The 13,914-nt window shown below is 55.0% G+C and overlaps 1 protein-coding gene across 1 annotated transcript; it reads right to left on the bottom strand.

Annotated features, from left to right (window-relative positions):
* Window positions 1-848: 848 nt before the first annotated feature.
* larp6a (La ribonucleoprotein 6, translational regulator a) lies at window positions 849-8,038 on the bottom strand. Its single transcript, XM_088641477.1, has 3 exons — window positions 7,294-8,038; window positions 4,224-4,422; window positions 849-3,095 (listed from the first exon to the last, which is right to left on the bottom strand). The coding sequence occupies exons 1-3, from the start codon at window positions 7,986-7,988 to the stop codon at window positions 2,025-2,027; spliced, it is 1,965 nt and encodes a 654-aa protein (XP_088497603.1). The 5' UTR covers window positions 7,989-8,038; the 3' UTR covers window positions 849-2,024.
* Between the last annotated feature and the right edge of the window lie 5,876 nt (window positions 8,039-13,914).

The following is a 13,914-nucleotide window of genomic DNA, read 5'->3' as shown; positions in this document are numbered from 1 at the left end:
TCAAACTGCAAACTAAGGTAGCAACTTTCATTGTAGTTTGAAATTAACTCAATCCGGATTCTTCCCAACTCCAAAATTTAAAGATCGCTTTGCCATTCTCCTTTAATGTTACTCATCCCTCCCAGACTCCAAACCTGGAGCAAACGGGGAGAAGCATTCATACTCAAACACCACTTAAGGATTTTGGTTTGTAATCTGGAGGAAAAGTGACCCTAGTGAACCTTTCCTGTGGAATCCCATTTTGTGACATTATACAATGTACTTTTATATAGTTTATCAAAACTAATGCTCAAACCAAAGACATCTAAGGATCAGTTATTTCAGCAAAAGTGGGAAAGGAAAAATAAATGTGGGTTACATAAACCTATTTGGTGGTAGAATCTACCCAGGAATTAGAGCTATAAAGTCCTTTTAAGTATAGTAACTTTGCACACAGGCTTGGTGCAATGTCTGCCTGTTCATTTCCAGTATTGATTAAATTGCTGAACAGCATATTACGGTTGGCCATTTGACCTTTAGTCTTGTTGCTATTCAGGCTACCTCTTGAACACTGAGGCAGAACAATTCAACACTGCTACTGAGCAAAGCTTTTAAGTTGAACAGTTCCTGTACAGAGTCCCACCTACGATTTGAGCCCATAACCTTCCAATTAGAAGTCCAGAGCGCCGTCTCCACACCACTGGTCTGCCCAACCCAGCCCTTCCTCATGGGTATGGGATTTCCAGAATTGCTAATCCAGGAGACATGAAAATGTAAAGAGGCCAAATCTTTAGATAGAAATGGGTTGTAATAATTCAGTTGGTGACCTCTTAACCAGGGAGTAAAATGCAAAGTATCAGTCAAAACCATTCCATTTATGTTGCTTTATTTGTACAACACTATACATTTCATAATTATGTACAAAAACAACAGTCCTCCAATAAACCACAATGACCCCCTTCCATCACAACTCCCAGCATGCCGCTCTCTGAAGGCATGATCAGTGGCAAATACACAAGTACCTGCTGAATCTTTGCAATTCAGCCTTTGAGCAAATATGCCCACAAAAATGCCAGCTTCAAAGTACCAGATTGCAAAAAGAGGAAAAGGTGCTTAAAATAAAACTAAAAAGTCATTTAACTGAAAGTGACACTGTAGTTAGACCAAAGTTACAGAATCATGTCCAACAGAAAGCATTTTCCTCTCATTACAAGCAGTCCGAGAAGGCTCTTAAATAAAACCATCTTTACTTACAGGGCAAAACTAATAGTCTTTCAAAGGCTAGAAAAAGCAGTACATTCATTTGACAAATGGGGGCTTTGTTGGACATTCCCAACTGGTTCAAGCGCATCAAAGCTCAGATCAACAGGAGACAGGGCTGCAGGACAGGGGCATGGGGCACTATGGGGTCACCCCCAGGCCTGCACCCCCTACTGTCAAGACAAACCAAAGCAAAAATGCAGTGGGTACCTTTCTTGAAATTAAAACCTCTATCCCCTGAGGGTTAAAAATACCCACAAGCACCTCCAGCTTGTTTGAAGCGAAACCCCTGTACAGTTATGTCGCGCCACTGTCCACAGTAATTCGCACAGCAAGGGTTCTTCAAGTGGCATGTCCAAAACATGTTACTTTCACCAAGAAAAGCATCACATTCGTGCCAGTAGTATTACAACCCTGGTCCCTTCATCAGCAGGAAACTGATTGTTGGTGTCAGGTGGTGGCTAGGCTTAAACCGAGGCGCTAGAGAAAGCTGGAGCCACGTCAGCAGCACCTGGCTAAAGGGAATTCGTGCACTCAGTTACACACAATTGTAGGTCTAATATCAGGTCTTCCTAGCTTATGAAAAATAAATGCCATTTTACCATGTAGAATAGCTTTATATAAAATAAAAAGTGGCCTATCTGTAAGTGTCAATACAAGGAAAGCTAAACTCCAAAGAACGGAATCCAAATAGTCCATTTTTCCTCAGGAAAACCAGGTCTCGATGGCGGCACTAGTGTGGCGAAAGGGGGCAGGAGGGAGGGCGGCCCTCCCTCTCCACCGGCTCAGGTCTGAACGGCAACAGGCTTGTTCCGCTCTCCCACGGAGGCGCCGTGGAAGCCCCTGGTCCCGTCGGGCCCCCGGGGCAGACGCACGACCCCCGGGGGCAGACCGTCGGCGTTCTGGATCTTGCGCCCCAGCATGGGGCTGCCCACAGGGCTGCTCTCCTGCGAGGCCACCTGGCGGCGCCGCTGCACCCAGGGGCTGCCCGAGGGCGTGAGGCTGCTGTCTGAGGAGTAGTCCGCCCACCTGCGGCCCGGCTCGGGGCTCAGCCGGCCCTCGCTGGCGAGGGGGGACTTGCGGGTGTTGGGGGACTTGCGCTGGGTGGCGGGGCTGGCACGGGGGCTGCTCCAGGGGCTGGATCGGGGGGACACACCTGGGCTGAGGTGGTTGTTCTGCTGGTAGCCGCCACCCCCCCCTGGGCTCAGCTTGCTGGCTGGCCGGGCCTTGCGGGCCACCCGGGGAGAGGTGGGATTGCTCTCGGTCTCCGAAGAGCTGCAGGCCGAGTCGTCGCCAAGGTACTGGAGCTCCCGCACCCTGCTGTTCAGAGAGCGGTTCTTGCGTGGGCCTCCGTCCTCCCACTGCCGGTCTTTGGGGACTTTCTTCTTGGGAGGTTTGGTTCCTATAAGAACCACCTTGAGCCCCGGGGGGCCCCCCTCCTCCTCCTCGCTGGCCATGGCCTCATGGGCCTTGACGGCTGCCTCGATCTCCTCAAACTCCACAATGGCACACTCGACTGTGCCGAGCTGGCTGTAACGCCCGCTCAGCTTCTTAAGGTCCGGCGGCAGCTCCTTCCCCGGCTTGAGGATGCGCACCGAGGAGATAACCCCGTAGGTCCCGAAGGCTTTAAGCAGCATCTCCATCAGCCTCTCCTGCTGGGCGGCGCTGCCGCCCTCACTCTCCACGGCTGGACCCAGCTCGCTGACCAGCAGCATGCGGCTGGGGAGGTTCTCGCTGGGGAAGACGGGCACGGCCGCCTTGCGCCGCACCTTGCGGCCCTCCTCGTTCAGCTCCAGCAGCTCGGAGTGGCGCAGGGCGTAGGCCGTCGTCCGCCAGTCCCTGGTCAGGTGCTTCACCTGTGAGGGAGCACAATTCACCAAAGATTACTTCCGGCCCTGCGCAGGGCGTGAGCTACAATTCCACAGTGTTGGGCTTGCACTTTATTTTAAAAGGAATACAAAGCGGGTACATGCAACTGATCACAAGACTCATTCATCTCCCTGTGCAATAAATGCCAACATGTCAGAGAGCTACACTAAGGTGAAGATGAGGCTTCACTAATGTTAGATAGGGATTTTGCTTAGCACATTTGCCAAGTTACTTTTAATATTATTAGCTTACACTTATATAGCGCTTTTCTGGACAATCCAGTCAAAGCGCTTTACAGGTAATGGGGACTCCCCTCCACCACCACCAATGTGCAGCCATAGTGCACATCAGCGATCAGTGGGGAGGAGAGCAGAGTAATGAAGCCAATTTATAGAGGGGGATTGTTAGGAGGCCATGATTGATAAAGGCCAATGGGAAATTTGGCCAGGATGCCGGGGTTACACCCCCTACTCTTTTCGAGAAACACCCTGGGATTTTTAATGACCACAGAGAGTCAGGACCTCGGTTTTATGTCTCATCCAAAGGATGTGTAAATGGGGTCCATTATCATGTCTGATGGCTGCTGGGGGCTTGATTTTCTTCACACCCCCACGGAAGCCTAACTGACAGACTAGATTCTCCAAGCAGCAGTGCGGTTGTCCAAGTGCCCCCCAGGGAAAGTTTAGGATCAGACTGCTTTGGCTCCAGACTTTGCCAGCAGTCCTGCAGCCTCTTGGCACTGCGAGGGTACAGCAGAGAGGGGCGCGCCTCTCCTCCAGCCGGCAGAGCCCCACAGCATGCGGTATTGAAAAAAAAATCACGCATGCGTTGGGCTCAAAGGCGGCGAGGTCAGTTTGGCCACAGCCCCCAGTTCTCCTGTACACAGCTGCAGAGCTTGCAACCGAGCAAAAAAGCTGGACTCCATATTTTGGTTTTAATTAGGTTTAACAAAACTGATAATTAAATGGTACAATAGTCCTTTACAATCAGTTATTTTTCATAGTGCAATACTAATACAGACTAGAAATAATTTAAGCACTTCCCAGTTCCTGTAATATAGTGGCCAATAAGACCAGGCCTGTTAAACTGAGGGGCCCACTTGTGGCACAGGGTACCTTTTTGAAGGAGGTGAGCAGCTTGACACTGACGAAGCCCAGCTTGTTGCGGCGGACGTGCTTGAGCAGAAAGGCATCGTGCTCCAGGTTCTCATCCGACAGGTAGTACTCAATCTGCGCAATGAGCTTCTGGGTCAGCTCTGGGTCGGGGGGCTGCCAGCCGTCCTCCTCATTCTCTCCTCCGCTGGTCCCCGCGCCACTGGCCAAGAGAACAAGCTCTCACCACAAAGCAGCACTTTCCAGACTCAACCCGCAGTGGTTCTGTACCATTTGTCCACTGAGCCAAGTATTTAAGTTTTCAGTTCTTCAACCAAGGACTTCCTTGGCCCTTGAGAGGCACAGCATCCTTCTGCTCATGTTGAGATCCCAATAACTTCATTGGCTTTCATCACAGCCAGCACAGGATTTGTAAACCATTTAAAAATGAAGACAACACGGAACTGTTCAGTACCTTGCTTATTCAGAAAAAGAAAACCCAGATTTTTGATTTAATGATTAAAAGCACTAACTTTCCATTGTAGAGGCTGCATTTCCTATTACCTTCTTGCTGGTTCGGCACCTTGAATAGATGAACAGAACCTTCATCAAAAATTGGAAATACATTTCCAACACTATGCAAATGCTGGTAATCGCAGTACTATGAACATCTACAGCTCACAAAACTACACATGATGCATTACCTGCACACATGTAACTGCTGCATGTTAAAAACATCCATCTCTAATATTTAAATCTTCAGAATTTTACAATAAACCAGACATTAAGATTTTTAAATTAAAAGCACTTGGTTTGGTCAGTTAACTTGGAACACGTTCACTACTAAAAGACCTGGAGCTATAAAGGGAGAAATGAAGTTGCTTTCAGGACTTCAGTATCAACAGCATGAGTACCTTCAGACTACTTCCCCTCCCATCTTAAACTGCTCACCCACTCTGCTGCTGTGTTTATACACCTCTTTGCCAAGTACACAGGGACTCCCCACACCTGCCAGAATCACAACGGGTCCCAATCCTACTGGGAGAGGGAGGAGGGAACTCAGTTGAACTGGCAGCCCAGTATGTGATCTCCTGTCCCAGCCTGAGGAACAGTGAGTCTGTCTCCCAATAATGCTCCTTCTGTCTGCAGTATATGTAAATATTTTATAATGTCATTGTTGTAAATGTCTGTAGATAGTTTTTTTTGTTTCATGTGAATTATTAATTTTATTTGCTTTGGCAACACTGATTGTACCCATCAGCCATGCTAATAAAGCACCTTGAATTGAATTGACTCCTCAAACAGTTCACAGGACTTTATCTGGATGAACCAAAAGCTTTAATTCACTAGGTTCACCCCAAGGTAACTGTACACACCAGGCACACTGCCGTAACACTTGCTCGTAAAATCAGTTCTGCCCACGACGAAAATCGATAGAACTGGGAGGAGGGCTGCTGCAGAAAATGCTTTTCAGCTCCCTTTCTAAATACAACAGGACAGGCCTGCCTGAGGTGAGACCAGACACTTCGACATCAGTGGACCTCGGGAGCTCTAATTAACGTCTGGGGTAGAGAGTAGAACCAGCTGTGCAATTACTGTTCATTACAGCAACAGACCGGAGCCTCCCCCACAGCGCCTCCGGCTCCTGCGATCACAAGACACCACAAGCGCAACGTGAGCGACAGATTCTACACGGACGCCATGTGATAAATCAGATGGCTAACAGCTCTTCAGATTTCAAAGCCCGACATATTTCACTCCAATCCAAAACCAATTATACTCCCTGCCAGTACATGTAATCATGAACTAAGTTGCCTGTACTTTGAAAGGTTACTAGCATAACCAAAAGATGACGCGTTACAAAAACTTCGAATAAAGCTGCTGAAGTCTCCTATTCAGTAAGAAGGCTCCGTATTCAGTGGTCTAGCCCGTTTACTATTTTGCCCGCCACCATGGCGCAGCTATTTGAATTAAATACTTGGTCCTACACACTTAAGTGTGGAAACGGTCACTCCCCGGTCATCCTACAGAGACGCCTTTCATCTGCGTCATAGCTGTTTGATGACGTCGTCAAATTCAGGCTTATACTGCATCTCCAGTAGGATTAGCTACTTAAAAACGCTCTGGGACTCAGGGGGATACCCCCCCACATAAAAGGGAAAGAATTCGAAATCTGTAGTAGCACCAACCCCCTTCTTGCACAGCCTGTTGCAGTTGGTGTAGAAGAATGCTGATGTGCGCCCTTGAGGATTAAACTGCCGGGGTGGATCTCTCCCGTTTACCAGAACACCCCTAAACAGGACGACGACCTAGTGTACCACTGAGGTGCTGTAAATCCCGAGCATTCACACCTGGAGAACGCGTTAAAGTAACCAATATGAAAAGCTTAAGAAACAGGAAGGATTCTTCAAGAACGTACTGAATAAAAACAGGGTTTAGGGCACCGCATGGTTTTTGTCTGCTAAAAGGTGAAAATGCGAGCGCTGTCTTGGTTTAGTCTGTCGGATCTGGCGATGCTCATTTCTTTTACGCAGCACAAAGCATAAACTGTTTATTCCCCAAAACAGTTTCCTACCCACTACAGGCCCCATGCAAAACGCCATTTAAACAGCTAGCAGATATGCAACCTCAGTTAAAACACGCAGCATCGGAGACGTAAATGCTGCCAATTTAATCAGATTAAATGCTGAACAAGAAAACAATTGCGCCATACTAAAAATAAACGCTTGCTAGAGGCACCGCAATTTCACATCTGGATGCTCTAAATATATTCGGTTTAGAAACGACTAAAGGTTACAGCAGAAGACACCGTTACAGAGCGCTCGCCCTCAGATGTCATCCGACGGTGTTCGCTTTGCAAGTTTAGTGGTCAACCCGCCACATTGGGCAAGATATGCGTTTATACAGGTGGTCGAAGAGGAGATCCCCTCCAGACACTCCCGGCGTTTAAAAACTGTTCTTACCCTTTTTACAGTTTACATCGGCAACGCATTTACACCCACACTAACGTAACAAGTGTTAAAACAACTGGTTTTACTGTATGCCTGTTTACAATTACGGCAGTTACACTGATTTTACAATGACAACAATATACCTGGACTTATCGTGTCTGCCCATTTCGTCCTCGCTACAGCTGCCTCCTCTGAAATACAGGTGATCGGGGACCAGGTCGCCCTCGGGGTCTTCGTCCTCCGCCGCTTGGATAGCCACGCGGATTTTCACCTGGGTCCCCATCTCCTGGAGCTGTTGGCCCCGCGGCTCCCACTCGGACCCGGGCTCCGGGCGGCTCGGCGTCTCCATCGCCGGGCTAGCGAGCCCAGCCTCCGCCAGAACCGCGAAATCCCCGGGTTCCTCTTTCGCGGTTGCCTCCTGACCGACTTCAGGTGCGGACGTGCCTCGCTCGGTGCTCGCACAAGCCACCGCGTACGTGCTCCGTGAACCCCAAGTCTTGGGGGACAAGCGCTGGGGGAACGCGAGCGGAGCCCCGAGGTTACGCTCAAAAGCCTGCCAGAGCTCCCAGATTCTCCCTAAAGGAGATCCCGGGGGCGGCGAGGAGGCGACTGCTAGCGAGACGCACCTAGTGTTAGGGGAAGAGGAGGGGACGGGAGCGTCTTCTGCTCTTACTTCCTGATCTGTAAGAGGCTTTCTCCCTTTGAAACGAGCCCTGGGATTGGGCAGCACCGTCTTTCTGCACTCATCCCCAACCCACCAGCAAAAGCCGAGTTGAAACCAGGGGGGAGGCAGGAGCAGCGAGAGGCAGCGCAGAAACGCATTTACCAAAGCGTGCATCTTGTCTCTCGGTGCTCGGGGGAGACGACTGCGGCCGAGTGTGTCTACACGCACGCAATATAAGTAATGTAGGGGGGCCCTCACCGCGTTAAGTGGTTGCAACATACAACAAGCGAGAAACGGGCAACGCGCCAATCAAAGGTGCCGATCCACACAATGTTTCGCAGACCTGCAAATTGGATAATGAGATTTCATTTTAAGAACAGAGCGGGATTGCGAAGGGATTTGACTGTGCTGGAGACTAAAAATAAATGTAGATTTCAGATTCTTGGTTTGAAGACGCCTGTGGACACAGGGTAGGCCTAATACAGGAGTCACATTTTATTCATTTGGTAATCTTAATCTAACCTGGTTGTCAATTAGCGATTTTATTACTCACAACAGATTAAAAAAAGCTTGTCAATGCCAGCCGGAGCGTTATAAAAATCACCTTATCAACATGGAGATATCGTGGACGTTTTGTTGAATGTAAACAGAAATTTTCTTAGTCTTCTTGAGGCTTAGAAGAATAAACGAATAAGATCGACCTCTAGATCAAATTGCTGTTATCTGTTTTTTAGAATAATTTCAAATATTTTTAAATTATCAAGAAGCAGGAATAATACCAGAATTATACATTATTTCTATCTACACAGTAATTTCTTACAAACATCTTCTTGTATTTCCTTGATTGTGTAATTTTAAATTTGACCACAATTTAAGACTCAGAGCAGGAAACAAGTCTTTACACCAAGGGTGTTAGGAGTCTTCTCTTAAAGAAAGTGCCATTGAGTCTCTATTTAAAGAGAGTACCCACCACCCCAAAAGCAGGCTCTTTGAGTTTGTCTCAGTTTTAACTGAAAAATTTGCAAGACAGCTGTTGGGAAGATCATTCTGCACATTCATTTCTATATCTGAAGGCTGTTACTTTTTTATCTTGTCTTATGTCTTCTGCTACAGACAAAACTGAAACTGATAAGTCATCCCATTTGAGACCTGAATCTAACAACCAATTCCTATGATTCACTGCCTGTGATATGTTGTTAATAGCTGTAGTGCTTTGAATTCCTGATAAAGGGATTATTTTAGTCAGCACATGTCCTAAGTGTGGTAGCTCTCAGTATGTCAACAAAAACAGAACACGTTCAGCGCTGAATGAGGTAACACATTTGCTCTGCCAGGCCAGTGACTCACTACAGCAAACTATCCTGCTGACTGTCCTTCTCTGGAGGGTTGGCTGGGGTGTGAGGGGTGTGAGGGGTGTGAGGGGTGTGGCAGTGTCCCAGAGGGGTGTGAGGGGTGTGGCAGTGTCCCAGAGGGGTGTGGCAGTGTGGCAGTGCCCCAGAGGGGTGTGAGGGGTGTGAGGGGTGTGAGGGGTGTGGCAGTGCCCCAGAGGGGTGTGAGGGGTGTGGCAGTGCCCCAGAGGAGTGTGGCAGTGTGGCAGTGTCCCAGAGGGGTGTGAGGGGTGTGGCAGTGCCCCAGAGGGGTGTGGCAGTGTGGCAGTGCCCCAGAGGGGTGTGAGGGGTGTGAGGGGTGTGGCAGTGCCCCAGAGGGGTGTGAGGGGTGTGGCAGTGCCCCAGAGGGGTGTGAGGGGTGTGGCAGTGTGGCAGTGCCCCAGAGGGGTGTGAGGGGTGTGGCAGTGCCCCAGAGGGGTGTGGCAGTGTGGCAGTGCCCCAGAGGGGTGTGAGGGGTGTGAGGGGTGTGGCAGTGCCCCAGAGGGGTGTGAGGGGTGTGGCAGTGCCCCAGAGGGGTGTGAGGGGTGTGGCAGTGCCCCAGAGGGGTGTGAGGGGTGTGAGGGGTGTGAGGGGTGTGGCAGTGTCCCAGAGGGGTGTGAGGGGTGTGGCAGTGCCCCAGAGGGGTGTGAGGGGTGTGAGGGGTGTGAGGGGTGTGGCAGTGCCCCAGAGGGGTGTGAGGGGTGTGGCAGTGCCCCAGAGGGGTGTGAGGGATGTGGCAGTGCCCCAGAGGGGTGTGGCAGTGTGGCAGTGCCCCAGAGGGGTGTGAGGGGTGTGGCAGTGCCCCAGAGGGGTGTGAGGGATGTGGCAGTGTCCCAGAGGGGTGTGAGGGGTGTGGCAGTGTCCCAGAGGGGTGTGAGGGGTGTGGCAGTGCCCCAGAGGGGTGTGAGGGGTGTGAGGGGTGTGGCAGTGTCCCAGAGGGGTGTGAGGGGTGTGGCAGTGTCCCAGAGGGGTGTGAGGGGTGTGGCAGTGCCCCAGAGGGGTGTGAGGGGTGTGAGGGGTGTGGCAGTGCCCCAGAGGGGTGTGAGGGGTGTGAGGGGTGTGGCAGTGTGGCAGTGCCCCAGAGGGGTGTGAGGGGTGTGGCAGTGCCCCAGAGGGGTGTGAGGGGTGTGGCAGTGTGGCAGTGCCCCAGAGGGGTGTGGCAGTGTGGCAGTGCCCCAGAGGGGTGTGAGGGGTGTGAGGGGTGTGGCAGTGCCCCAGAGGGGTGTGAGGGGTGTGAGGGGTGTGGCAGTGCCCCAGAGGGGTGTGAGGGGTGTGGCAGTGCCCCAGAGGGGTGTGAGGGGTGTGAGGGATGTGGCAGTGCCCCAGAGGGGTGTGAGGGGTGTGGCAGTGTGGCAGTGCCCCAGAGGGGTGTGAGGGGTGTGGCAGTGCCCCAGAGGGGTGTGGCAGTGTGGCAGTGCCCCAGAGGGGTGTGAGGGGTGTGGCAGTGCCCCAGAGGGGTGTGAGGGGTGTGAGGGATGTGGCAGTGCCCCAGAGGGGTGTGAGGGGTGTGGCAGTGCCCCAGAGGGGTGTGAGGGGTGTGAGGGATGTGGCAGTGCCCCAGAGGGGTGTGAGGGGTGTGGCAGTGCCCCAGAGGGGTGTGGCAGTGTGGCAGTGCCCCAGAGGGGTGTGAGGGGTGTGGCAGTGCCCCAGAGGGGTGTGAGGGGTGTGAGGGATGTGGCAGTGCCCCAGAGGGGTGTGAGGGGTGTGGCAGTGCCCCAGAGGGGTGTGAGGGGTGTGGCAGTGCCCCAGAGGGGTGTGAGGGGTGTGAGGGGTGTGAGGGGTGTGGCAGTGTCCCAGAGGGGTGTGAGGGGTGTGTCAGTGCCCCAGAGGGGTGTGAGGGGTGTGAGGGGTGTGGCAGTGCCCCAGAGGGGTGTGAGGGGTGTGAGGGGTGTGGCAGTGCCCCAGAGGGGTGTGAGGGGTGTGGCAGTGCCCCAGAGGGGTGTGAGGGGTGTGAGGGGTGTGAGGGGTGTGGCAGTGCCCCAGAGGGGTGTGAGGGGTGTGGCAGTGCCCCAGAGGGGTGTGAGGGGTGTGGCAGTGCCCCAGAGGGGTGTGAGGGGTGTGAGGGGTGTGAGGGGTGTGAGGGGTGTGGCAGTGCCCCAGAGGGGTGTGAGGGGTGTGAGGGGTGTGGCAGTGTGGCAGTGCCCCAGAGGGGTGTGAGGGGTGTGGCAGTGCCCCAGAGGGGTGTGGCAGTGTGGCAGTGCCCCAGAGGGGTGTGAGGGGTGTGAGGGGTGTGGCAGTGCCCCAGAGGGGTGTGAGGGGTGTGAGGGGTGTGGCAGTGCCCCAGAGGGGTGTGAGGGGTGTGGCAGTGCCCCAGAGGGGTGTGAGGGGTGTGGCAGTGCCCCAGAGGGGTGTGAGGGGTGTGAGGGGTGTGAGGGGTGTGGCAGTGTCCCAGAGGGGTGTGAGGGGTGTGGCAGTGCCCCAGAGGGGTGTGAGGGGTGTGAGGGGTGTGAGGGGTGTGGCAGTGCCCCAGAGGGGTGTGAGGGGTGTGGCAGTGCCCCAGAGGGGTGTGAGGGATGTGGCAGTGCCCCAGAGGGGTGTGGCAGTGTGGCAGTGCCCCAGAGGGGTGTGAGGGGTGTGGCAGTGCCCCAGAGGGGTGTGAGGGATGTGGCAGTGTCCCAGAGGGGTGTGAGGGGTGTGGCAGTGTCCCAGAGGGGTGTGAGGGGTGTGGCAGTGCCCCAGAGGGGTGTGAGGGGTGTGAGGGGTGTGGCAGTGTCCCAGAGGGGTGTGAGGGGTGTGGCAGTGTCCCAGAGGGGTGTGAGGGGTGTGGCAGTGCCCCAGAGGGGTGTGAGGGGTGTGAGGGGTGTGGCAGTGCCCCAGAGGGGTGTGAGGGGTGTGAGGGGTGTGGCAGTGTGGCAGTGCCCCAGAGGGGTGTGAGGGGTGTGGCAGTGCCCCAGAGGGGTGTGAGGGGTGTGGCAGTGTGGCAGTGCCCCAGAGGGGTGTGGCAGTGTGGCAGTGCCCCAGAGGGGTGTGAGGGGTGTGAGGGGTGTGGCAGTGCCCCAGAGGGGTGTGAGGGGTGTGAGGGGTGTGGCAGTGCCCCAGAGGGGTGTGAGGGGTGTGAGGGGTGTGGCAGTGCCCCAGAGGGGTGTGAGGGGTGTGAGGGGTGTGGCAGTGCCCCAGAGGGGTGTGAGGGGTGTGGCAGTGCCCCAGAGGGGTGTGAGGGGTGTGAGGGATGTGGCAGTGCCCCAGAGGGGTGTGAGGGGTGTGGCAGTGTGGCAGTGCCCCAGAGGGGTGTGAGGGGTGTGGCAGTGCCCCAGAGGGGTGTGGCAGTGTGGCAGTGCCCCAGAGGGGTGTGAGGGGTGTGGCAGTGCCCCAGAGGGGTGTGAGGGGTGTGAGGGATGTGGCAGTGCCCCAGAGGGGTGTGAGGGGTGTGGCAGTGCCCCAGAGGGGTGTGAGGGGTGTGAGGGATGTGGCAGTGCCCCAGAGGGGTGTGAGGGGTGTGGCAGTGCCCCAGAGGGGTGTGGCAGTGTGGCAGTGCCCCAGAGGGGTGTGAGGGGTGTGGCAGTGCCCCAGAGGGGTGTGAGGGGTGTGAGGGATGTGGCAGTGCCCCAGAGGGGTGTGAGGGGTGTGGCAGTGCCCCAGAGGGGTGTGAGGGGTGTGGCAGTGCCCCAGAGGGGTGTGAGGGGTGTGAGGGGTGTGAGGGGTGTGGCAGTGTCCCAGAGGGGTGTGAGGGGTGTGTCAGTGCCCCAGAGGGGTGTGAGGGGTGTGAGGGGTGTGGCAGTGCCCCAGAGGGGTGTGAGGGGTGTGAGGGGTGTGGCAGTGCCCCAGAGGGGTGTGAGGGGTGTGGCAGTGCCCCAGAGGGGTGTGAGGGGTGTGAGGGGTGTGAGGGGTGTGGCAGTGCCCCAGAGGGGTGTGAGGGGTGTGGCAGTGCCCCAGAGGGGTGTGAGGGGTGTGGCAGTGCCCCAGAGGGGTGTGAGGGGTGTGAGGGGTGTGAGGGGTGTGAGGGGTGTGGCAGTGCCCCAGAGGGGTGTGAGGGGTGTGAGGGGTGTGAGGGGTGTGGCAGTGCCCCAGAGGGGTGTGAGGGGTGTGGCAGTGTGGCAGTGCCCCAGAGGGGTGTGAGGGGTGTGGCAGTGCCCCAGAGGGGTGTGGCAGTGTGGCAGTGCCCCAGAGGGGTGTGAGGGGTGTGAGGGGTGTGGCAGTGCCCCAGAGGGGTGTGAGGGGTGTGAGGGGTGTGGCAGTGCCCCAGAGGGGTGTGAGGGGTGTGGCAGTGCCCCAGAGGGGTGTGAGGGGTGTGGCAGTGCCCCAGAGGGGTGTGAGGGGTGTGAGGGGTGTGAGGGGTGTGGCAGTGCCCCAGAGGGGTGTGAGGGGTGTGGCAGTGCCCCAGAGGAGTGTGGCAGTGTGGCAGTGTCCCAGAGGGGTGTGAGGGGTGTGAGGGGTGTGGCAGTGCCCCAGAGGGGTGTGAGGGGTGTGGCAGTGCCCCAGAGGGGTGTGAGGGGTGTGGCAGTGCCCCAGAGGGGTGTGAGGGGTGTGAGGGGTGTGAGGGGTGTGGCAGTGCCCCAGAGGGGTGTGAGGGGTGTGGCAGTGTGGCAGTGCCCCAGAGGGGTGTGAGGGGTGTGGCAGTGCCCCAGAGGAGTGTGTCAGTGTGGCAGTGCCCCAGAGGGGTGTGAGGGGTGTGGCAGTGCCCCAGAGGGGTGTGAGGGGTGTGAGGGGTGTGAGGGGTGTGAGGGGTGTGGCAGTGTCCCAGAGGGGTGTGAGGGGTGTGGCAGTGTGGCAGTGCCCCAGAGGGGTGTGAGGGG

This window comes from Lepisosteus platostomus, chromosome 7, assembly GCF_059453375.1.
Source record: "Lepisosteus platostomus isolate fLepPlt1 chromosome 7, fLepPlt1.hap1, whole genome shotgun sequence".
In the NCBI taxonomy this organism is placed as follows: Eukaryota; Metazoa; Chordata; class Actinopteri; order Semionotiformes; family Lepisosteidae; genus Lepisosteus; species Lepisosteus platostomus.
Note: the sequence above shows the minus strand (reverse complement) of the source record. Positions and strands in the feature narration are given on the sequence as shown.

What these genes read in the sequence shown, in the direction of transcription:
- larp6a (XM_088641477.1), bottom strand. Translation starts at nt 7,988, where the DNA reads ATGCACGCTTTGGTAAATGCGTTTCTGCGCTGCCTCTCGCTGCTCCTG. An exon ending in GGCAGACACGATAAGTCCAG is followed by an intron (nt 4,423 to 7,293) that starts GTATATTGTTGT and finishes TCTCTTGGCCAG; the next exon opens with TGGCGCGGGGACCAGCGGAG. An exon ending in TGCTCACCTCCTTCAAAAAG is followed by an intron (nt 3,096 to 4,223) that starts GTACCCTGTGCC and finishes GCTCCCTCACAG; the next exon opens with GTGAAGCACCTGACCAGGGA.